The 24933-nt window shown below is 43.1% G+C and overlaps 2 protein-coding genes across 3 annotated transcripts; both read left to right on the forward strand.

Moving 5' to 3' along the window:
- Positions 1–251: 251 nt before the first annotated feature.
- Positions 252–17360, forward strand: oprm1 (opioid receptor, mu 1). The gene is made up of 3 exons (XM_062519445.1): positions 252–321; positions 14318–14682; positions 15576–17360. The coding sequence occupies exons 1-3, from the start codon at positions 305–307 to the stop codon at positions 16118–16120; spliced, it is 927 nt and encodes a 308-aa protein (XP_062375429.1). The 5' UTR covers positions 252–304; the 3' UTR covers positions 16121–17360.
- Positions 17361–21272: 3912 nt separating this feature from the next.
- sf3b5 (splicing factor 3b, subunit 5) lies at positions 21273–22767 on the forward strand. 2 transcript variants are annotated; one of them, XM_062519372.1, is made up of 2 exons: positions 21273–21371; positions 22215–22767. In XM_062519372.1, exon 2 carries the CDS (start codon positions 22231–22233, stop codon positions 22489–22491), a length of 261 nt encoding a protein of 86 aa, XP_062375356.1. In that variant the 5' UTR covers positions 21273–21371; positions 22215–22230; the 3' UTR covers positions 22492–22767. The 2 variants fall into 2 exon arrangements, with proteins under 2 accessions (XP_062375356.1, XP_062375357.1); XM_062519373.1 differs by having other exon boundaries at positions 21367–21443.
- Positions 22768–24933: the final 2166 nt, after the last annotated feature.

Here is a 24933-nt window from a genome sequence, read left to right on the forward strand (position 1 = left end):
GCCGTGCCGTGCGCCTTGCCTGCAGTGCGTGTATTCGGAGCGCAGAAAAGATACACTCGTGTAAGCAATGGCCGGAGCTGTGAACAGCTCGGGCTTTGGGTACCAGTACTCCAACTCTGCGTTACTGAACAGCAGTGTATACTGTTTGAACTTGAGTGATAACCTGACTAAAGTGGACGCCAATAATTCGAGCTGTGATCCGGCAGCGCAGGATAAGGGTTCGACTCCCGTGATCATCGCCATCATCATCACCGCGGTCTACTCTATCGTATGCGTGGTGGGGGTGGTCGGCAATGTCCTGGTCATGTATGTGATTATAAGGTAAGAAGTTTCTCAAGTGAAGGTTCTCTGAATTCTTGCAACAAGTTTGGTTTGCACCAGTTCACGGTGCAGAGGTCATTACCATGGTGACAGCATCATAAATTTGACAGCAGGACGATGGCAAACATGAATATCACATGTTTTCACCTGTTGCCAGTTGATCTGAAGTTTTGGTTTTCCTCCTGTACTCAGATAACACCTTTTGACACATGTATGTGTACTAAATGACACCGAATATCATCCGCATGGATGCGAACGAAAGCAGCCTTGCTTTCAGTCAAGATCCGTTTCGGCAATAAGAAGGGGTAAATGGATGAGTACAAGAAAATACCTGTGGTCTGACTGATCATATTAAATGATGGTAAATTAGGCTACCATTGTTAATTGTAGGACATGCGTGGCGACGCACCACAATGTAAATATGGTAACATTTAGTTCACATAACAATGGACTTTGTATCTGTAATGTCGATTGAATGTTTGGAAGTTGGAATATGGACATGTTAAAAATCGTGGATTGTTTAGACAGAAATGACACCGAAATATGACTGCATGTTACCGTTACACGTAGGCTACAAATCTGGTGGCACATGCACTACTGTTTCACTACTTCTTTCACGTTCATGTAAAACGAGGAGCGCATCGATAGTCATGGGAAACGGCTTCGTGTGTCGTCTGTTATGTATTCTGGAATTGTTTATAGTTAGTTTTAAACTAATTAATGATTTGTTATTAACAAGATTTCCCTAAAAGGGATACACGATACCAATAACGGACCACTCTTCTCCCCCAGAGACATAGAAAGCCTAATGTTTCGGCATGACATTGATACCTGAATCAGAGTGCTCGACTCGACGTGTTACATCTCATCATTTGGATTCGCTCACGACCCTGTGGTTAACTTATGATTTCTAATATTTAGTTAAATTATGTTTTGTATTTAGAGGCAGTACACGATGTACGCGATATTACGCACTGAGGGACAACTGGACCAGACGAACTGAGGGGCTTTCCATTGAACCAAAACTCGTTTCTTCCCCGCTTATCGCTTTGCGCGTAAGCAGCCCGTGATTGCCAACACTCTCACAGACATTACATTTCAGAGATGGTGTCAATACTATATCTGACTAGTGGTCTCCCATGTGATTCTAAATTATGTTGATAACGTGCATTTGTTCAGCATACATTTGCGGTAATTCGTTTAAGCACCTTCTGCATGCGTAGTAGCCATTGAAATCGAGCAAAAACAGTCGAAATATCATGTCCTTATTTCACACTGTCTGTACACACATACTGTTGTTGCTACCTTGGAATAGGTTGACTGTGAAATATGAACAGACATGTGTTGTTACTGTGTGACATGGAGTGAAGTGGGGACATACACATGCACTAAATGTTGGGTTGGATGCCACTACACCCAAACAGGTTTGCTTTGACTGACTGAAGCTATAATGGATCACAGCAGAGCATCATAAAAGTACTACAATCAATCATCAAAATATGGGAAAGGAGAACATTATGTACACACACAATGTCTGTCTTCTTCACCTACAAATTCACTCCAAAGTGTGAAGCCTGCAAACCACAATATAGAACCATCAGACTATAAGAGAGTGGTTTTAAATATCAATTAATAAACCTATCCTGTAAACTAATCTGTCTAATATACTATAAGTCTATATATAAATAATTTTATCTGCTAGGTTATGTTGTTAATTATCAAAATACTATCATTTTTCTTTCAACGTTTTGTCTCCTCAAAAACATACCTCTGGCTGTGAGAACGTTTTTGATGCAACCTGACAGATTTTCTTTTCAGTGTAGCTATCACAAATAAGGCATGGCGTAAATAACTGTCTTATGTTATGAGTAAAATTTCTCACTACTCAAGCTACCCTGTCAGCGATAGAAGTATTTTGTGCTGACTGTTCTCAACGTAAGTGCCATGTTATTGAAAAATCTTTCAGGTGACAGGGGTTTGATAGTGAGGAAATCCACTGATCTTGAGCTTCAGTCCACTGCACCCAGCTACTCTCACAGCATTTGAACGAGCTCTCCTAACTCAAAAACTCAGCTCCAAAGGCAAGGTTAAAATCACTCGGGAGAGAGCCGCTGTCGCCAACCACGTTGCAGCCGACACTGGAACAGATTCGGCCCAGAGCTGGCGTGCAGCCAGCTGATCTGGGGCCAGATCAGGGGCACATCCGTTCCAGCCTCTCCTGCTCTGTGGACTGGTAACCTAAAGGCCATTTTGTCTTTCAGACAACAGCAGACGCTGCTTGTCTGCGTTTCACCCCTGAAGGGAAGTAGAATGTGCTAGTTGTGGAAGTGTCCTGATTATTGTAAGGTGCTTTAAAGGACCTTTTTTTTTTTTTATGTGGTCAGGGTTTAGCCTGATCGACAGGTTAACAGGTTTGTCTGGGTTCTCCCCGGCCATAGGTACGGTGATATACATTAGAATCATACATTGAGGATATGCACAAGTCATTTAGTTCCTGTTCCTCAAATTTCTCAATACAGCACATTAAAGAAGTTATAAGTGGCCATTTTATTTCTTTGAATCAGAGGGATTCAAATCTCAGTAAAACCAATAAAACTGTCATCAGCCATTTGCCAGTTCACAGATGACATTTGAGACAGAATGCCACGTTGATTCCATATTAGTTTACAGGGTTTATCCATCAAGCCAGAGACTGTTGGCTACATTTGTTTGACAGTGACCTTATAATCAGCCAAGTTCCAGAGGTGGCAGTCATTGTAAAAGACAATGTCAAGATGCATTTATATGTCTCACACCATCTGCACTACAGCAGAGAAATACATCAGACTCTGACTGAGATATCTAACACAACGCTTCTCACAATGAAGAGGTTTTTTCTCTTTCACAACTAAACATTTGGTAGAGGCTCACATAGACACACATACTTTCATCCTAATCTTGTACAACTTAAAGGATATAGGTGGGATATACAGTCAGTTGGGATTTTCAGAAATCAAACCTATGATCTTGTAGTTAGCAGCACCTTAAAGGTTGCTAGTTGAACTTCAAGCAGTCAATGGCCCAAGCCTGGACTTCCACACAAGGTAATTCATCCCACCCCATAACCAACATGGAACTTGAGTATTGACTGCAACAAACATTGAGAAAATATAGAACATCTGGCATCTTAATTAAACATAATACTCTGATCAAAGGATACAGCACATATTTTGGCCCTCCCTCTCATATGTTTATATTTTCAGCAGAAAGCTAACAATGAATGCAGCTTTTGCTTCATTTACCTTAACTTAACAGCGTCTGATTCTATGGAATGGTTATATGACTTTTTCCGGGTTGAATGGTGGCTGTCTTGCTTCCCCCTAGCGTCTGTGAGCGGAAAAACCAGGCTTGCAACTTTGGTCCGGTGAGCCACCGGCCTTAGAGTCAGAAAAAGCCTTGTGGTCTCGCGATGTTGCAATTTTTTACGATACTACAGGACACACATGTAGGGCTACACACCAGGCCCTGCATGGCTAGAACAAGGTAGCGATGGAGTTTCTCAGACGATGGCCATGGCAAGGCCGGCGAAAAGAAGAGGGAAGCAAGTAAACCGTTACTGGAGGACCAGGGAAAGAGGCAACAGCAGACTTGACAGAGTGAGAAATGTCGTAAATATATTCTGAAGCTGTAGGAGGGATCTCTGTAGAAAGAACTGCGAGCAAAAAGCGAGAAAACAGTGTGGATGTAGCCGAAACTGCATAGGGTCCCTTTAAGTACTGTATATGATGAAATATTCATCTTTGATGGGGCTGTCAATGGATACTTGCAAATCACTCCATACCCCCTCTTGGGGATAGGGAATGAGGCACATAATGATTCAGCCTCACCCTTCAGAGTCAAGTGCACTGAATGATGGTGGCATTCAGTAGCCTCACACCTTGCCTGTTTAGAATGCACGCTGACTCCGAACTAGTGCACTCCTGCGCTGGCTCTCGTCCCTTGATCAATATCCCGATTGGAGCGGAACAAGGGCTTGTCGACCTTCCTGCTGTCATTAGTGCTGTTTGACAGGGACGCTGCAGTGATTTCATGTTGCTATGGGACACAGTGTCATACTACTTGTCTCCAGCTGAGTGCTGTCATATACTCTTTGACATTTCACTCGGTGGAAAAGGTCAAATTAGGTGAAGTGACAGAAAAGGCACGTCAAGGTCACTTTTCTTGACACGTTTAAGCGGTGGAAACGTTCCCCAAATGTTTCCCACTTTCGAGAATAACCTCGATTCTTTGTCTGTGTTTTTCTGTGGCAACCCAACAAATGAATGCTTGTGCTTAAGCAATTCAGTAATAAAATGGATGGATGTTCATGGCGCCCCCAGTGAAAAGTAATTGTGTTACCTCGACCACTCATTACATTTCACCCCGGAGCTCTCGCAGCGCTGGCACTGCTTATGCCATTTAGAAGCCTCGCGCCATCAAGTGACTCTCACTGTGTCTCGGCATCTGACACAATCATTAGGAAAATCACTTCTTTTGCATTTGTTTTTTTAAATCTTAGCCTCTCTCTTTCACTCGTGTGTGTGTGTGTGTGTGCGTGTGTGTGTGTGTGTGTGTGTGTGTGTGTGTGTGTGTGTGTGTGTGTGTGTGTGTGTGTGTGTGTTTGTGTGTGTTACGAGTGGTCACAGAGGGGAAGACTATGGCTGAAAATACAGATTGTGTGTGGTGTACCTTTCGTTGTCATGGCAACATGTTATCTACCTAGTCAACCCAACGCCGTCCCCCCTCCCCCCCCAATACCCACCCTTATCAAGTATCTGCCAGTCCCACTCATCTTGAGCAACATCATGCCTTTGAAGAGTGACTGGAAGAAAAAAAGGGTCTGTACTGGCAAGACTGATCATCAAGATTTCCCAGCAGCACTACATTTTCTTAATGATGGACTAATGTGCTAACAGTTTTTTATTATTTTTTATTGTTTGGGAAAACAGGACCACATCACGAAGGGAGCAATTGTTGATTTGCTCTTGGCTTTCTTTCAAAGGGAGATGGGGAAAAAAAAGATCGATATGAAAATGTGATTGCTGCCTATTATAGAAGGACACATTTACCGATAATGAAAATTTGACCTTTCTCAAATGGCCATCATATCTCTTCCTCTGTTTGTTTTTGAATTTAAGACCGTATGATTTTCATATCATTTATGTAGAGCCCACAGAAATTATCAATAGCGCTGGCTGTTAATCTCAGTCACAGCTGTAAGACTGACAGGGCCGAGACACAAATGGAGGGCCACACCATCCACTCTGAACAGCCAATTTCCTCCACTGACCCATCATGTCTGTTTGCAGTGTGCAATGTTTTGGAAGAGACTGTTTGCCCTTCACTTAGACGCAAGTCCTTGCCTAGTCGGTAATGGCACCCGCAACATGCATTAGCTCCCAGCTGGCACCAGAAGAGAGTGGTTAATTGATCACCACACATGTTCCGGCAATATTATTGTCCATTATACGGTGGGGGCACATTTACAAGAGCCGTGGATGGGAATTGGATGGAGGAAAGGTTTGAGTCCTTCATGTAACCCAGCAACCCGGAGCCATTCACCTACAAGGTGAATGTACAGTAGTCTTGTTAGTATTGATGCAGAGTAAATATGGAGTAAATAGTGAATATTCTCTGAAATACTCTACAGGTGTTGATGTGTGTGTTAACGTGAATTTGTAATCAGCGTGAAGCTATGCCTTTATATAGGATTTGACATTTGCGTTTGATCTCTTCGATCGATGGCATGCATTATTGACCATGGTTCTAGGCATGGACTGCACATGTTTAAAGTATGCTTTAGCCATCCGTTACGAAACCTGTGTTGACAGCCACATTTGTGTGTATTCACTCAAATATGGTACATTTTAGGTCAAATTATGAATCGTTGATTGTATTTCAAACATAAAAAAGACAAGGTCTAGCAATGGTCTGAAAACAGTGAAAGAAAAACCATCGGTTTAGAAAGAATCGAGATTAGACATTAAGCCTTCCTCAAGACAGTACAACAGGAAAATGTATGCACTGCTAACCATGGCCTACTCATGGGAAGACATGTACTAGGACCCAGCAGACATGGAAGATGGCAGCAGATAGCTGTCAGACAGCAGGACACAAGAAAAATGGTCTAGAAAAGACCTATAATATTAAAGCACACACATCTGCGGTGACATCCCAGAAATCAGCCCTATATGAACATTTTATATCACGCCTTAAAAGTCTCAATGGCCGGAACAGTGCCTCGTTTTGTCGAGGTGGAAAAATGTGGTGCTATGCCCGTGTAGTTCTTGTCAAATTCAGTTAATAGCTCCACATGGTCCTCTAGTAGTCCATTCAGCATTCGGGTCTTAAATAAACACTCCCGTGCTTGTACACATCACTCGTACACAAACACTTGTTCACAGCCCTGGCTCAGCAAATGGGAAACAAATACTGGCTCAGATGGAGCCGTAAACCATCCCAGGCATCCACACAGGGCCTCACAACCACACGAAGGAAGAATTTTGAGTGGCTGCTATAAGCATGATTGGCAACAACCTTGACCTGAACACTGCCTGCATGTTTAAGGTAATGCACTGCTGTTATCTGGTTGAATATTAAAAGAGACCCTACTGCTGTGTTTTACCAACATCGCTGTTCTTATTTGCAGTCAGAGTGCCATCACTGGCAGAGGGAGAGCCGTAAGAGGTAATCGTGTCTTTGGAGTCAATTATCTGGCTTAGGTTGTTAAATCTCTTGCCCATTGCTACATTTTGTGTTCATGTCCAACTAAGCCACTGTCGATGGGCAGAAGATGGTTAGGTAATGGATTTTACACAGCAAGCAAATTAGATTTATTTTTGATGGGTTTTAGATTAAATGCTTTCAGCTTCCTTGCCACTCTTGGTGCCAATGTGTTGCTTCAGAGCAAGGTCTGGTCTTAGCTTTGGTAGGGACACAACCCTTGTCCATTTTCCAAATCACAGTGAGTGCAGTCTACGTTAGTGCCCTCACAGTTTATAAATGGTCAGTGGGAACCGCATAGCTCTCTAAATCTCTGTTCTCGTCTTTGTTGCCTTCATGTCTTCCTTTTTCGTACATTAAAAAGGAGATAATAATTATCAACAATAAACCAGCTGGAACCTACTGTACCACTATCCCCCATCCGTGCGTACTCAAGATGCATTCCCAATTAAATGAAGTACCATAACGTTCAAGTAGATTGAGACTGAGAGGACTCAAAAGTTGTTGGTGCATTTTGACATTGTAAACCGTTCTAGGGAGAGTGAAAAGCAGTTTGAAGTAAAACTACTCCTATTGATTGGCTACATTTTGGTCTCCCCTTGGTCCCGTCAATGCTTGCCTTCTCTCAGTCTGCCACGAATGCAACAAGTAACCATATGCTTTGACACTTACATGTGTGTCAGTAGCCTGGCTAACGCCTACCACTTCTCAAATGAGACGTGGTCTGGCAACCAGACGTTCATTTTCTCGTATTTGAAAAAATGCCCAGATCCGTTCATTGGGCGCCACGGATGTCTATCAAATACACATAGCTCACCCAACTCGTTCATATGCAACGCTAAGGGCTGCCGTAAATCCTTTGGCGTCGAATGTAGACGCAAGAAGGCAACGGAAACTTCTCGGATGTTCTGTGATTGGTTCGCCAACATCAGGCGAACATTTGGGCGTTAGTTTTCAGACTGGCTTAGCAGCGGGATTGAAATCACCGCGCAAGGCAGTATGGGAAAACCCAGGCTAGTGTGTCAGATAAATCCCCTTCAGTTTCACACTTTCAAATGTACACTTTATGAGAATATCTAAATGAATAGAATCTTCACAACAAACATAATACTACCGTGTAAAATATTGGTTCGGCCAATTTTGTCATTCCAAAATATTGGTGGGGATAACTAAGGTCCCCATACACACCCACGTTCATGCTTCAGAGGCAGAAAGAGGTGTAGGCCGATGGCTGTAACGTGAGAAATGTAAGGCTGGCACCTTAACGGCCCTCTCAATCTTACACACAAATGTGCGTCGACATAATAATTTGAGCTGCAGTGTTGCCGAGGTCCCGCCTTGTCTCTGGGGAGAACTCAGGAGCAGTTCATTTAGCACTTTTCATTCACCAGAAGATTTTTCATTTCAAACCCCTGCTTCGGGCTGACTGCATAAATCATGAGCCTATTAAAAAGGTGCCGAGATCTCCTCCCAATCGAAAGAAAGAAAACAAGGATGAAGTTGAGCTGCTGAAGCTGGGTCTCTCTTTAGAAGGGGAGCAGAAGTAGAAAACAGTGGCTTTCCCTCTGATTGCTCGGCTTTTCAAAACCACACGGAGTTAAGTAGCTTTGGTTTAAGTTAGAGACCTATTGCCCGTTTTTTATACATTAAGAGGTTTCTTCTGCAGTATGTCATTCTGAAGTGTTCATTTTATTGAAAAAAATTGGCAGTTTTCAGTTGCACTCTTAAGAGCTGTTTCAGTTTGTGTTTAAAGAAGGTATCGTCTTGATTGATTTTATAAAGAAACGGTAATATTCAGAGTAAAATAACTGAATTACTGATATTTCATGTTCATTTTGATACAATATGCATCCATATTGTTGACAGTCATCGTCTTTATAGTCTTAACAGATAAGAATAAAGGTTTCAACCTACATACAAATCATATCTAATACCGAATTTCTTCTATATGAAAGCTATGAAATCTAAACATTTTATTTTATATTATGTGTAATTCCTTAAGATTATATACAGCATAATGTACAGGAGGATATCCTAGGTGCACAGGACAGGATCAAAGAAGCTGCTGTACACTTGGGCTCCACCAGAGCGCCTCTGTCTGCCCTGCAGGACACTCATCTACACCACAGAAGTGTGAATAAGGGCGCAGGACATTTTCAAAGACATTTCACACCTTCACTATAGACTGTTCGGACCGCTGAGGTCAAGTTGATGACTCTGTGGCCACAAGGCAAAAACAAAAAAAGACTATCCTCAGGCAATCACTAATGTTTTTTAAAAAACTACACTGCATTAACTAACTTACAGACATTGCAACCCCCTCTTTATTTCATTCTTTCTTTCTTTCTTTATTATCTTTCTTTATCTTTATACGATGACCCCTCAGGACACCAAGAAGTTGAGCAACTAATACCATTTCGCTACATGTTCTACAATAGTTATCTCTTTCTATGTGGCAAATACAATCTTTGAATCCTAGACCTAAAAATCATTGATATTCATATTGCAATGCACTTTAAACACTTTAATGGGCAATGAGAATAGTCCTTAACTTGAAATGATCTCGTTTCAGTCTACTGCATGGCATGAGGGAGCCCAGCTCTTTTAATGCATAATGCATAATGCACATCAAGAGTTTCTGTTTTGTAATGATAAATAATATATTCAATCAGGATCCAGCAATATTTCACCTGAGTTTGAGGGTAGGACATTTAGTGTGTGCTGAAACGGTAGATTTGATGGACAGTAACAAACCACCAGCTCTTTTCAAACCGCGACTGTTGAGCTGCACGCGTAGCCTTCAGCAGTCTCCTCGCTTGATTGCAGAGGTGATCACCGGGGGTTGCTCTGTTAGCGGAACATTCTGGATGGCAATCTGTTGTCAGTCCCTTCCTCCCAGCTTCCTGACAAATAGGAGAGACGGCCCTGATGGCTCCCTGAAACAGTGCCAAGCCTCCCCCTGATGATAAGAGACGTGAAGAGTGAGCACAGGCGAAAGTTAGAGCTCAGTCGACATCAACTTCAGGATGGAGGAGGAAGTGCTGCATCAGCTCCGACCTCTGAACAAGTCGACGCCGGAATAGGGCCAGATCAGGGCCAGAGTGTAGCGTCGTCTAGAGCAGCCGGCCGGTCCATTCTCAGAGGTGCCTGAGCAGACTGTCTTTTTGCATTATCTTTTATTTGGCCTCAATCACGCCTGTCTGACACATTCCGATTAGAATGTTCCTCATTCCCGGCCATTAGAGCATCATCTATTATCTCACCCCATCTGTCAGGCTGGCTTTCTCCAAGACACTTGTGAATCAAGAGTGTGAGTGACAGGCGGGCGGGAGACCTAGCACTGTTGCGTGAGAGCGGAGAAAAAGAAGCGCTTGTTGCCAGTCCCTGACAGGGATACACCCCCCATTCCGACATCTCTCTTTCTTTCATGGCTGCTGCTGATTTGCCTTCACAAATGGCAAACGCATGTTTGACTGACAGTTTGCGGCCGTCACCACCATTGCTCTCTTTCATTTTGAACAAAGGCCGTCAAATGGAGAAAAGTAGAATATGTGTCACAATGACAAACATGAATACCTCTGTATTGAACACAATTAAAGATCAAGGAGAACAACAGGGAGCTCTGGAAAATGACTGGCTGTAAAGAAAAGATTTTGTCTTTTTGAAGAAGCTTACAGTCTCAAGTAGCCTAGAAACAGTAGAGAAATACAAACTAATGGCCACATGTTGGTCATTTTTCACTTGGGAAACACTTAGATTGGATCCAATGGATGCTAGAAGTGGGGAGCATATACCAGGCAGAATGTGCAGTGGTGTTCCTAAGCAACCAACCTGTTTGAGGTTTCTGCTACAAGCAATGTAGCCTATCCACTCTTTGGTCTCATGACGTGCACAATGGAGCCTCAACTGAGGGTCATTTCTTTGTTTGTGTATGGTATTTGTCCACAATTCACAATTTTACATAAAAAATAGTCATTAAATCATCAACAAACCAATTCTTTTGGCTCATTCATAGACTGGCAACAGTTCTAAACCCTTGTCTTTGTCACTGAAGTGACATCTCAGACAAAGAAAATCATCTATTTTATGTCTTCTTGTAGCTTCAAAAAAGAAAAAATAGTTGGGGAGGGGCCTCTTTTATTTCTGCCGTGCCGATGCTTGATAAAGGTAGGAAGTTCAAGAGCCATCACAAGCCCTTTTTCCTCTGACAGCACCTGTCACTTAGAGGGAGGATTATTCTTTATGATGTGCCAGCATGTGAAGGCCAGGTGTCAGGGCCCAACATGGCCGCTCTCCATCTTTCGTCTTTGGCATGATGTTCACTCAATATACAGTATGCACTGAAACAAATTATTGTGTTTCCACAAATATGTTGTGGTATGATGATAATGGGCAGGAAACAACCTCACATGTTCGGAGTCAGTATACATCATCATAAGCCTTATTTAATTATTTAACTGTTGTTGGATGCAGCTGCAGGTGCTAGCCTCCTTTTTTCTTGGACCATGTTCACTGGCATCCACAAGTCATCTCAATTTAGTCACCGTTGCATGAAACCCCTTGCAGGCTAATGAGAGGGGGCAATTCCAAGAACTCGGTATTCAAGCAGTGTCTTTAATCCTGCAATGGGGCGGGTACCAGTGGACTCTGATTCGTGGCTACAAAGGTACTGTGAGGAGCCGCCGACTTCCAATGGACCGAGAGAGTTGGTGGCATTACTATAGATAACAAGGTTGGACGAATTCATTTTTAATAGGGTGCCATCGAACCCTTGCTGCACCAGAGGGTTTAGTGTGTGCTTTGATCAGCGGGGAAAAAATGCTTGAGCTGTCTACCTCAAAGAGCTTGAAAGCAATGGAGCACCATGCGTTGTGAGCCTTTGGATGTCATCCCTTTAAGTTATACTCAACAAAGCTACTGTACACACTATTTCCTAGGGATAGAAAGAATAATATATAACATTTCCTGCGGATAAATGGCCTTTCAAAATATTCATGTCTTAAGAACATAATAGGTGTGACCTGCCACTAATTGAGGTATATTAGTGACGAAAGTCGATTCGATGTTCTGCTCAGTAATAGCCCTCCAGACCGCCCTTTGTTCCAGGCAACACTGAGAGCCCTGGAAGATTGTTCTCACATCCAATTTTCCGTTGCTCAAGAAGGTTATTTCTAAACACCTTTTCAACCGCAGAAATTGGACAGAGCAGCACAAGAGTGTTGAACCTCCTTTTCTCACACACTGGAGCAAGACTGAGAAACTGAGGCAGCCAGCGCAGACGTGATGGCCGTTTCACCCCTTATACCCGCCTGTTGTGTTGCACGTTGTTTCAGATGCATATTTGTGACGTAAAGCGCGCCGATTGTCTGCTCTTCCTCACTGACAACCACCATAAACATTCAGGGCGCATCCATCACACACAAGACGCACATCCTCGGACAGTGTTAGTGTTACGCAGTGATGGGTCAGTGTGTCTGAAGACAAACGTTCCTGCTGCTGCTGCTCATGCTATCTCTAGAATGCACTGCTGATTATCTTCAACTTGTTGAGTTAAAAATGTGTGTTCTTTAAACACAGCTGTAGTTCTGTTCAAATCCACACTCCTCCTTAAGTATTTATGAAGAGATTTATGAGAGGAAAAATCGGATGAACTATAATTTGTACCAACAGATTTTTTTGTGTATTTTTCTTTTTAATAATAAAATGTCTCACAGTGGTCCCAGATAACAGTAGACTATGGTCCCAAATAACAGTACCAAAGAAACAAATACCAAAAGAATGGCTCCCGACGACAAGAAAGACCTTTCCATTGAGATGGCAGGAACTCAAGCAACCTCTCTCCTCAAAACTCTTTGAAATTCCCACTTCCAGGAGCTCAGATTCTTGGACAAGCACACTTGAATGAGCTCACACAAATGTTGGTAATTGACAAAACTTACCAACGGTGCTATTTATGCATAGATTGGGTGCTACAATAATGAATTTTGAAATTCATCTGAAACAGACAATTACACCTGACAGTAAAGAAATCAATATGGAAATATGGCAGCATTGATATTCCACAGTAGTTGAATTGGATTTGATATTATTTGTTTATTCAACAGTCTTTAAACAAATGGATGTTGATTGGTTCAAATGAGGGGGGGGGGGTATCCATGAAGCTCCCTCTATCCATGTGTGAAGTAGCCTTGGGAGAACAAATAAAAGGCAAAGGGAAGAAAAGATAGCCTTGCATCTTGTGCGGGCCTCAAAATCATAATTGCATCTCTGTGATTCAACAGCTTGTTAAGGGCACTTCATCATACAAATTGATATGCATATCTGTTGAAACTCTCAAACAGGTGAGTGCATCTTCAAAGGATTCGTAAGGACTATAATTATGTGTGTGGACTCGGAACCCTAGCTTTCTCTCCTTTGGGTAATATCCAGATAATGATCACATATATGGTATTTGTCTCTGCAGTCTGTATTACATTCAATTAGTGCAACGTGCACATTAACTGAAATGAAATGCCTTTTCAGTGTGCTCGGCATCAAGCGAGCAGGACAGACACGCACACCTACGCAGTTCATTTCCATATTATTATTACTCTTATCTCTGCCCTCAGATAAGCATGCCATTTAATACAGACCGTCCAGGAGTTTAAAGCAAGTTAAAAAAATATACTTGTACTTTCTGCTCAGTCAGATTTCTATAGCTCAGCAAATCTTTTCTCTAAGCTTAGGGTGCAGGCAGTATGTACAGTAATTTTCCGCATATAAGCCGTGGGACAGTGTTTTATGCAAGTTAAAAGAAACAAAATCATATTAACTGCCTCCCTGTATTAACCTCATAGCTGAAGAAATTTAGCAAAATCAATGTATAAGCCGCGGCTAATAGTCGGGAAATTACGGTAGTGGTGATGATGACGACATGCTACTGAACAGCAAGCACTTACCGCACACAGCAATGTGACATACAGTACAGTCCCTTTACAGAACAGAGCTTTATCCCCCCCATTTCAAATGCACAGTAATGACGTACACCACTTTATTAAAGCACCTCTCGTGAATACTTACTCATTTTGTTTGCAGTCACTCTGAGCGACTTAAATAATGGCTTTCCCCTAATGGATTCCCCATTTCCTGTTTTCCCTCTTTCTGTCTCTTCTTCCCCAACCCCCCATCTCTCTCTCTCTCTGTCTCTCTCTTTCTCTCTCTCTCTCTCTTTCTCTGGTTCCTTGTCCCATCATGCCCCTGTCTTTACATAATCCAGATACACCAAGATGAAAACGGCCACCAACATCTACATATTTAACTTGGCGCTGGCAGATGCACTGGTCACAAGTACGCTGCCTTTCCAGAGCGTCAACTATCTGATGGGCACCTGGCCTTTCGGGACCATTCTGTGCAAGATCATCATGTCCATTGACTACTACAACATGTTCACCAGCATCTTCACCCTCACCACCATGAGTGTCGACCGCTACATTGCCGTGTGCCACCCAGTCAAGGCCTTGGATTTCAGGACGCCGCGCAACGCCAAGATTGTCAACGTGTACATCTGGATCTTGTCCTCTGCCATCGGGATCCCGGTCATGGTCTTAGCCGCCACCGTCACTGACGACAGGAGGTACAATAGTAAGTAGTCTTTTATCTTTCCTCTTTTTTGTCTTTCATTCTTTTCACACAATCATGCATGTTATTATTTACATCACTTATATGTGAGAAAACCAACGCACACCTGTAGGTTTTTGCGAGGTGCTGGTCGCAGGATGCATAAACATAGATAAAATGGAGGAGACCGCACACTCTTTTCCCAATGCCAGTGTTATTGGAACATCACTATTGCCTAGATGCTTACCACCCTGTGACACACATATGCCAGCACCCTCTGTCTAACAAACACACACACACACACACACACACACACTCACTCACTCACTCACTCACTCACTCACTCACAAACACACAGACTCTAACTTGGAAATTATAGATTTACGCATGAGGTAATATTTGTGCTGGTTTGACACGGTCCTTTTATCAACATCGTTATACGGGTTGTGGCCCTCTTGAGCATTCATCACCGCGGCGACGGCTCTGCATTTCTCAAGTGCAGTGCAGCAGAAAGGCGTGCATATATCTCCTCCAGCTCAACTGCTGATCCCATCCATTTGAGGAACGGAGAGTTGCCCATACAAATTGCAGGCAGGAAACGGGAATCATCGGCAGACTGAAATGAGAGTCAGCAAGAGAGATGCTTTACTCCCTGCACTGTTGGAATTTATGACCTGCCGATTCAATTTAAATTGATCCGACATATAGCAAAATTCAAATGGGGGCTCACCTCAAAGTGCCCCACTTGGCACATACTGTACAGTATAGGGGCTGTGGGACACTGATGTGTGGCATTTACAAAACTCTCAAAAATGCAAAAATCATTCTCTGGCATGTTCTGAAAGTCAAGACTAAGTCCTCATTCCAACTGTTCTCTCATCTTTTCACTGTTCTGCCATTTTCCTCCCCCCCCATAGCTCCTAATCCCATCACCGACTGCAACCTTCAGTTCCCCCACCCGTCCTGGTACTGGGAGATCCTGGTGAAGATCTGCGTCTTCATCTTCGCCTTCGTCATGCCCGTCCTCATCATCACCGTGTGCTACGGCCTGATGATCCTGCGGCTGAAGAGCGTGCGCATGCTGTCGGGCTCCAAGGAGAAGGATCGCAACCTGCGGCGCATCACGCGCATGGTCCTGGTGGTGGTGGCCGTCTTCATCATCTGCTGGACGCCCATCCACATCTTCGTCATCATCATCGCGCTGGTGGCCGTGCCGCCGTCGCTGCTCCAGACGGTCACCTGGCACTTCTGCATCGCGCTGGGCTACACCAACAGCTGCCTCAACCCCGTGCTCTACGCCTTCCTGGACGAGAACTTCAAGCGCTGCTTCCGCGAGTTCTGCATCCCCACGCCGTCCGTGCTGGACCTGCAGAACTCGTCGCGGAACACGCGGAACCCGCCCGGGGGCCGCGACGGCCAGTCCACGGGCCAGACGGTGGTCCGGTCCAACCAGCAGGTATGACTAGCCTTGGAGACGTCGTCGGTGGAGGTGTGCGGGCAGCATTGTGACGACATGAATTCTGAGCTCACGCAGGAGACCACGGGGCTGTGATGCCCCAAACTTGCTAGATGGTCTGTTTCACACACACACACACACACACACACAGAGACCATGTACACAGACACACACACACGCATGCATATATACACACACACACACACACACACAGACACGCACACACAGACACACACACGCACATTCAAAAGAGCATACACATAGAGAGCCATGCAAATCTGAATGGTGATACAAGCTTTGGCTGCAGTCAGCTCGCAAGCCCAGTAAGGCTTGCGCTTCGCTTTTTTCCATTCAATGTACGTACATACAGTATGGTATGGTTTTGGTAAATGTCATGTGTTGTTCAAGGAGAGGATTTCATGTTTCAGCCTTCACAAAGAGTCTTGGAAGTCATTGAAAAAAGCTTTGTGCTGTCTGCTTTATATAGTATGTCCTGCAGAATGTATGGTTTGTGTTTTGTCTGAAATTTGTGTTTATGTGTTGTCTGTTTGCTTTTTAAATGCTCTTTGGTTTTGTAAAGTGAATCTTTGGCCTTTCTGTTCTTGGTAGTTACCAGTGCAAAACTATTTCTTCAACATGTCCCATTGAATAATGTTGTATACTGAAAGTACATTCAATATATATAATATATTGAATATTTATCAAATAAAGAGAACAGTGTAACTTCAGCCTTGAAAGCCTTTAAAATGGCATGTACATACATTAGTTCAGTTAGTTTCATGTAAATAGTATGTTTTATATATTTTAAATACTACACAATGCTTGGTTTAATTAAGCTTGAATTTGAAATTGAAATGTAGAAATGTACCCATTTCCAACATGTTGGCAGTCTTAAATAACACTAGCACGCATTGTTTTTGGATTCCAAAGGATTCCGGTGACAATTGTGTCAGAGCTTTTGTGACACAGCAATCGACGCTTGTCATGTTTCAGTGGTGCCGTGCTTTTGTTGCACTGTGAACATGCTGTCATTGTGCTATTGAAATGATAGAAATGTCATTTAAAGACAATTGTTCTTGTGTAATGAATCATGTTATGCCACTTATTTTTCAATATGCATGAATGAAAAGTTACATTTTGATGTAATAATAATCACGGTTGATCGATGAGTATCAATGTAAATGATAAATTATGGCTTTGAATGTTTTTATACGAAATAAGTGCTTAAATAAATCCACCTCTGTATACTGAACAACATGGGTTTGCGTTGCATTTGGGGTATTTTGTCTGGAATGTTAACAATATGAGCGAGTGACATGATGACATTTTATAACTGGGCGGAATCTGATCTCATTAATCTTCCTGTCACTCTTTGATGAGCCCCAGAGATAAAATGAAGGACCCCTGCTTATCTGTCCTAGTGTGGTGGATTTTGGGGGGGAGCTCAGAGTTGTCCTTTTACTGCTTCAAAGCAACAAGACGCCACTGACATCCAAATACCACTGAGAGACATTAAACATTCATTACACGACTGAGAGGTGTTCACTTTACCACTGAGAGGAAAATGGTGACTTTCCCCTTCAAACAGCCACCGCCGATAACGGGAAAGATAAAGAGGAGATTTGCCGCTTCCCGGCCGCATCTGGGCCACGCGCGCACGGCATCACAGGCTGGCGTCGATCTCTCCTCAGAGCTCTCCTGGCAGCTACATCTGCAGGGGCGGCTGGCTGGCGCCTTTATTACCAGATTCTTTATTAGGCCGCAGGGCATCTCGGCTGGCTGTGGAGCCCCAGTAATTTGATTCCGTCATGCGCTGAAAATCAAATAATCGTCCTCGTTGTACAGTGTTTGTAACCCCACAGTCCAGAGCTCCATTGCAGGAACTGATCCAGGTATAAAAGGCGGCTGGGAGATGTGCCTGAGGGGAATTAAATGGGAGACGGGACGAGGTGTTTGGAACCACTGCTGCTTCTGCTGCTTCTGTGACCAGCAGAGGAATCAGCATTGTTGAGCTGTTGTCCATTACTATTGTGAGTCTGGGAGAGACATGGCTGTGGGCTATGCTATATGTCACGCATACCTGTGGATGTGTCTCTACAGCCATCATGTCCCCGATGTGACCTCGGTAGACAAGTTTCTTTCTCTGCCACATTCTTATCAGTCTGTCTCTACAGAACAGACTGCATGAGTGCCCCTTTGCCACACTCATGTTAGTAGTGTTAATTAAATGTGCCACATTTGCTCTTTCAGTACCCCCATAGGGTTGATCAAGATGCTGGCTGACACAAGATCTGCACCATGATAGAGCCAGAGGAGGGCCAGACCATCCTGCAGTCAGCTGCTATCTGCGGTGCTCAGCTAGGCAGTCCACACCGGCCTCTGGCTCTCTCTAGTTAGATGTAATTAAAGTTTTTAAGTGGTAGGTACTCAATCTAATAGTGTGTTGAAGAAGAACTCCACTTTGTTAAGAGCGTTAAATAAGTGTCTAAAAGGCCAAGTGGCTGTCAGAATGGGTAAACAGTGGGCAGGTGGTGAGAGTTGTGAAATGAATGGCTACTAAAATGGACGCCATGTAAATAACATTTCACAGGTTTGATATTAGCTGGTAAAAGAGGCTGCTTTATGCCTAACAAGGCATGGAAGGCAGACAGAGTTATTTTAATGGAAATGTTTTATTGCCTTGACATACCCTGCTGAGGCTTGGCCCACAGCCTGTACAATGGGACAAAGAGCTATGTGTTCATTTCACTTCTGGTTCTGTAAACCTTCAAATTCCTGATTAACACTCAAAAATTACAGGGGGGAAAAAGGAAAAGGACAGACATAGGAGACGATGGAATTTTTGGTAGGCTAATGCATTTCTACATCACAGCAATTTTTCTGCATAACCACATATGGGACCAACATCTTGACGCTCCTAATCACTGCAGTAAATTTCAACAAAGCATGGTGCCAATAAAACAAAGATTTGTGAACCAATCACCCAAAACAATTTCACTTGATGCATTTTCCCTGAATTTACATCCCTGTTTGTGAAGAAGGACTGCTTGCATCAATGCGTGCGCATACGAATGCAGATCTCTCTGAGGATTTCCCTGCAAAAATCCTCAGCCAGGTAAGCATCATGTCCTGGTCATTTCACTGTCAGCCGCAGAGTGTTCTGAGAGGAGCTCTGGCGAACGAGTTTGCCGGTAATGTGCACAGTGAATCATGGGCGGCCGTATGTCATTGCACTCCCGCCTGCCTGCTTTCCCCTTGGCACGCTGCCCACTGACTCCGGTAACTGCCGCATTTGCGGGGGTGTGTGTGTGGGAGTGATGAGGTGGTGGTGGTAGTGGTGGTGACGTGGTGGTGTGGTGACAGGAGGGTTAGGGTGGGGGTATAGGCTGCTTCGCCCTTAATCATCCCACCTCTTCTCTGGTTGCTTACTGTGAGGTGTGTGTGCAATTTCACCATGTTTTTTTCTTGTAAGGGTTCTTTAACTCAACCCATTTTCCCACCCAAATAAGTAAATAAACAAATGAATAAAATAAAATAATACTCAGAAGATACCAAAGCAATTCACAGAATTGAGTTGGCTGTTTGGTTGTAAATATAAATGACACGGTCTTGACATTTTGCAATCATACCCACAGTATGCTGCCATCCATATCAGCTCTCCACAGCCCACGCACGCAGACACATCCATGGTTGCCTGCTTTCCTACCAAATACAGGGGGATTGGCATTTAGCAGCCTGTTGTGTATTGTTTGTGTTGAGATCAATCCTCCTGATCCTCTGTTTGCACATGGGCTTTCGGTATAATGCATCACAGAGACACTCTGAGACAGCTAGTCAGTGTGAGAGGAAAGAAGAAAAAACAAACAAACAAACCTCTCCACACTTTCCCTCCTCAGACGCTTTCCCAGACCATGTACTCATATAACTATTTGCGTAGATATATGACAAAGGGGCGCCTTTGTTAGGCTCTAAGAGGACACCACTGCCCTCTGTGGATGACACCAAAGATTTTCCCCATTGTCATTAATCAGTTATTGTAATGTAATCAGCATGAAGCTGTATTGGTCACTGAAGTGCGTTCCTGTCTCGTCATCAAAAGCCGTTAGTCCCTATGTTTGCGGCTCATAAATCCAAATGAATGGCCAATGCAGCCAGCAGGGAGAACGATTACAGACAGAATACACAGTTTCCATTTAAGAGTGGAAAGGGCAGCCAGCTGGGACCCATATCAGATTTACTCTTGGAGAAAACGTGTCTACTGTACCAAACAACAACTCCATTAGTGCTAGTTTGTTCTATAGAATTTACATGCACCAGTTGGTCTGTTATCCGCAATTCAAGCTTGGTGTGGGCACTTACATAGCAGTTCCCACTATGAAACCATCTCTGTATGTCTATGATATATCTATCTATCTAATCTATCTATAAAACTGTTACGGGTAGTCTTATCCATACATTCATTCATACATTCAACTTGCCTTTTTGTGGTGCATTAAAGATGGTGAGGTTAAATGAATTGACAGATATTTCAGTGAGACTATGCAAATTCAATTTACTGCAATCAGCCAATTCCTTTTAATGCTTTATTGATGCAGGCTTAGCTAGAAGTCATTGTGTATTCCTGCTCTGCAGCCAGACAGCCAGACAGACAAAAAAACAAGCCAAATACAACCAAACACACTCAGCCATATTAGCCTAGTTGTGGTATAACATTCACTTTGCATAACCCATGTAAAAACTGGGAGCTACAGGCTTGTTAGGTTGGTCCCGATGCCAAGTTACAAGTAAAGGAGTTGGCTAGGCCTACTTATTATTTAATTATTACTTATTATTTAATTATTTGATTGTAGGCTATGAACCATCACAGATTTACTGTGAGGTAACAGATTACTTGAAACAATAGGGTATATTCAGATGCCATTTGAAAATGGCAGAAATATGAACATGGGATAGGCTAGAATGATTATAACCTATTCATAGCCTTCCATTTTGTTTAAGAGTATGACAATTACTGACTTACCTCATAGGGATGTGACTGCTCTACCTTTATACCTGACACTCTACGCCAGAGAAGCATTGCTTATTATCAAAGCCTTATAATTCTTACAATTTGTTTTTCATTTTAGCCTACTTCGGTTGGGGGGGAACAAATATTGTGTCAGTGTTTCCACACGGTAAAACTTTTATGTAACATCCACATTTCCGGTATTGCATACGGATTTCTTTATCATCCAATCTACTTGCGTTGGACTCTCATGTGAGTTATTTACAAATGTATTTCAGAGCTTATTTCTTTAATTCGTCAACCACTGAGGTGCAGAAATAAGAGGTAGCTTAATGATTGTAAGACTGATCGTTAGCTGTAGTTAAGCAGAAGTTGAAGCAACGTTAGCGTCAAAGAAGACGAATGTTAACGTTAGTGAATGCTATCGCTAGGTTAACGCCGCATTTGTATGGCTGTTACTAAACATTTCGATATTTGTTTCGGCACGTCTGCAATTATTTAGCTGTCAGTCGAGAATTGTTATACTATCGGAGTTGTTTGTCATCAACGAAAGCAAATTTAATGTTGAGTGAGCTAGGCGTTATGCTAACTAGAGCATGGCAACTATCGCTAGCCCACAATGCTAAACTAGGTTCTAGTTTGTTATGTTCTGGTTTGGATGTTTGGTCGTAGGCTAAGCTACGAAAGATTTCTTAGTCTAATGAAGATTGATGATTAATATGCTCGTGATTTCATGTCGCCTTTAAATGATATTGAAGCAACGTCACTGATGGCTCTTCCCGTAGTACTTGATGTGGGAACAAAGTAACCAGATCTAAAACAATGCAACGTTTACAATCAGTGGTCAACCGGAAGCTTTTTTGTAGTCTCACGTTATGTGGGTAAATTCGGCTTAAATAGGAAGGATATGTGCGAAGTTGGTGAGTTTAAATGTATTATTATTCGGTCTTTTGTAAGAAACTGTTGTCTTGTCTCGTTTAAAGAACGATGTCAGTTGGTCCATAGGCTTCAACTAGCTGGTCTGACTGGGCAAATGTATGGCAGGCAAGACAGGAGTGTACAACTGCCAGTTAAATAACTTCTGTTTCTCTCCAGACCTGTGTCATCCACCATGACTGATCGCTACAATATCCACAGCCAGCTTGAGCACTTGCAGTCCAAATACATTGGCACAGGCCATGCCGACACCACCAAGTGGGAATGGCTGGTGAACCAGCATCGGGACTCCTACTGCTCTTACATGGGACACTTTGATCTACTCAACTACTTCTCCATCGCCGAAAACGAGAGCAAGGCTCGGGTGCGCTTCAACCTGATGGAGAAGATGCTGCAGCCTTGTGGGCCTCCTGCTGACAAACCCGATGACGCTTAGCCAGGGAGGGGAGAGGGGGCCCAGCCCGGCGCAGTTGGCATGCCTGCTGTGTGGTGTTAGGGTGGCTGGGGGGAGGGCTGTCCAGATGAATAAGTCCATTCTGCGTCAGTGGCTCTTCAAAACCGGATGAAGTGTGACATTCATGGACTGATGTTTGTACATAGGATCACTGTTGTTGCTTTTTTATGTGTCCCCCCCCTTTTTCAGGATGCTGTAGACCTGAGGATGTTCATGATGTTGCATTTTTCTATAATAAAATGTTAAGTTTGAGGTTTACCTGATTCTGGCTATCAATATCTTTCCTGTCATATGTTTAACTCTCCTGGTTGTCTCATTCAATACTTCAAGGTCAGCTGTGGAAAAAGAAAAACTATCTTTATGGAACCAGCAGGCTATGCCAGGACTGCTGGGGAACAATACATTTAATAGAATAGAAATGCCTGCCAGAGTTAGTGCCCATCCTTTATAGACTGTCACTTGTAATGCTCGATATCCATTACTTCTCCTCACCTTTGAAATATCATGTTTGTTTTTGAGGACAACCTGTTTGGAGCTCAGATGAGATTATGTGGGATATTTAGTGTAATGAAAGGTTTCCTCTCAACTGCACGATAAACAATATTTATCTTTGCAAACCAACGAGCTTGATGACTCATGCCAGTAGCCGTGGTTACGGCAGAGCTGTTTGAGAAAGATGACCACTGATGGGCTGTTTGTTTTACTGCTCTTTTCAATTTATTCTCTGCTGGTCTGAAATTAAGTCTCTGATTCCCTTTTAACGATCGAATGCATCATACCGACATATTTCCAATCAAAATATTTTATCGTGAGGCACATTCTGGTAGTCGTTAACAAACTCGACAACTTCTTTATATGCAGCACAGTTTGGAGACTCCATTCGGTGTGATGGCTGCCCTGTACTCTGCTCTGTGTGATGTAGCTCATAGTTTGCGGGGTGACTCCCCACCAGCTGTCCCTGCAGCAGAGTGGTACAGTTCCTGCTCTGTCGATGAGCCAAGGCAGTCAGCCCTGGCATATTGGCAGAGACCCCCATATCCATTTTAAAGCACCTCAATCTGCCATCGAGAAGCCCATCAGCATTTGGATGCAACTTGTTTGTTTTCACTCCCAAAAGTGAAGCATAATAACAAAGGAACTTCAATGATGCATTAGCATAAATACAATTTAGAAAAGCCTTTGTTTTGGCACAGTGGGCTATAGGCCAGTGTCAGTACAATTCAGCTGCAAGGTGATAAATATAGTCATTTGTAAGTCTTTGCCGTGCGAGGGAAGTCAATTATTTACTTCATTCTGCCAGGAAAATAATAGTGTGCGTAAACATCAGTATATCAAGCTGATTAAAAGGGGATTCTTCCAAAATGGTACATATCCAGTAGGCCTATCTAGTCTCTGTAGAGGTGATTTCCATTTCCCCAAGTGATAGAGTGGAGATTGCTTTCCATGTGCATCCAACCATAAGTGCCATCAGAGTCCGCTTTGAAAATTTATTTTGTAAACCCAATACCGGCAGGACTCCTTTGAGCCTAATGGTAAATAAATAACTCAAAATGTAAACACAGTCGCCTCCTGTCTGATGAGATACAGTATCTTCAACTTGAAATTGATAAAGTTATGTGCTTTTCAGACTCCCTTTGGTAGACCATTATAGGAGTCTTTTCTCATTTGATTTTGCATGCAAATGGCCGCCCGTCTGGCAGAGCAGAAGGGCCATGAGTAATGAATTCTGAATCTGTCCTTTGACGAGGCTTGGTGACAAGAGGGGCTATAATGCCATCAGATGTTTGTCTGTTGGCAGTGCCCGTGAAATGCCCAAGAGAGCCATATTAAAAAGCTTGGGCTTCAGCATACCTGCAGAAGGGCGAGTCAGTCCAACGGTATGAAAGTGATTAAAGGAGACATTAAGCCAATTTGAAGCTTGGTCAGTCAATTTTCTCAGACGTTTCAGAGTTGTTATTTTCAGCTATTACATATGAAATTATGCCTGGTCAAAATAATTTGCAAACTGTATTTGCATACTGTCTGTTCACTATCCAACTCATGGACATAATACTCTTTATTTTCTTTCCCTAGGTTGCTGTTTTCTGTTATCTCAGTAGGTGTTATTCAGTGAAAAGTGCTATTTGTTGCTATTCAAAGTGTGCTGTAGTCATACAGAAACCCAATGAAAAGCCACATCCATGCTGTGAAATACATAACCTTGAGTATTTGTGTTCCAATTCTCTACTCTGAAACGGCACAAGCAAACACTTCTTCGCATCTTTATAACAACCACACAGGCAGCAAAGGTCTCACAGACCATCTGGAAAGTATTTAGCCCAGATTCATTGCTTAGCCACTAGCTCCCACCTTATCCACCTGTCCATCTGATAGTCTCTGCCCTTGCAGCATATTTACCAAATGGCCTAATATATGATATAATAT

The sequence above is a fragment of the Sardina pilchardus genome, chromosome 18, assembly GCF_963854185.1.
Source record: "Sardina pilchardus chromosome 18, fSarPil1.1, whole genome shotgun sequence".
Classification (NCBI taxonomy): domain Eukaryota; kingdom Metazoa; phylum Chordata; class Actinopteri; order Clupeiformes; family Clupeidae; genus Sardina; species Sardina pilchardus.

What these genes read in the sequence shown, in the direction of transcription:
- oprm1 (XM_062519445.1), top strand. An exon ending in TGACGACAGGAGGTACAATA is followed by an intron (nt 14,683 to 15,575) that starts GTAAGTAGTCTT and finishes CCCCCCCCATAG; the next exon opens with CTCCTAATCCCATCACCGAC.
- sf3b5 (XM_062519372.1), top strand. Translation starts at nt 22,231, where the DNA reads ATGACTGATCGCTACAATATCCACAGCCAGCTTGAGCACTTGCAGTCC.